Source organism: Rhagoletis pomonella, unplaced genomic scaffold (genome assembly GCF_013731165.1).
Source record: "Rhagoletis pomonella isolate Grant_MI unplaced genomic scaffold, Rhpom_1.0 Rhpom_scaffold_00011, whole genome shotgun sequence".
Taxonomy (NCBI): Eukaryota; Metazoa; Arthropoda; class Insecta; order Diptera; family Tephritidae; genus Rhagoletis; species Rhagoletis pomonella.
Genome location: NW_023458565.1, coordinates 21,211,036 through 21,211,602, shown reverse-complemented (window position 1 = coordinate 21,211,602; position 567 = coordinate 21,211,036). Strand labels below are relative to the sequence as shown.

At 50.1% G+C, this 567-nt stretch overlaps 1 protein-coding gene across 1 annotated transcript in view; it reads right to left on the bottom strand.

Annotated features, from left to right (window-relative positions):
• Nucleotides 1–567, bottom strand: part of LOC118747208 — a 48,345-nt gene that overhangs the window by 43,185 nt on the left and 4,593 nt on the right. The window contains exon 4 of the mRNA XM_036481198.1: nucleotides 17–551. Coding sequence (XP_036337091.1) covers nucleotides 17–551 — 535 coding nt within the window. The remainder of the gene's footprint in view (nucleotides 1–16; nucleotides 552–567) is intronic.

Genomic DNA, 567 nt, shown 5'->3' with positions numbered 1-567 from the left:
TCCTGAATGTATGGACGCTAAGCCAGAGCCTGAAGAGTATTGTGTGACAAGAGGGCCTACGGCAACTGGTGCGACAGCAGCGACTTTTGTTATGGTGGGGGTGGCATAAGCAAGCGGTTGTAGAGACTTTGAAATCTGCTGATGTGAAATAGCGCCACTGCCATGAATAGATGAAACGGCGGAGCCGGTAGCATAGCTGCCATGTTGGGATATCCCAAGGCCGGAAGAATATTGTGACACTGCGGGTGCGGCATATGTTTCCAACTTTGTAACTGCCGGGACTGCAACTGCTGGAACTTTTGCTATTGACGCAGGCGCATAACTAACTGGTTGTAAAGGTTTCGAAACATACTGGTGCGAAACTGCGCCACTACTGCCATATTTGATTGACTGTGCACCGGCGTGTATAGACGCAGAGGCTGAAGGATACTGAGCTACGACTGGTGCCACAGCAGCCACTTTGGTAATCGCTGGAGCTGCATAAGCCACAGGCTGAAGAGGTTTAGAAACGTATTGATGTGAAACAGCGCCGCCACTGGATAATCCATGACCTGAGGAATAACTTGA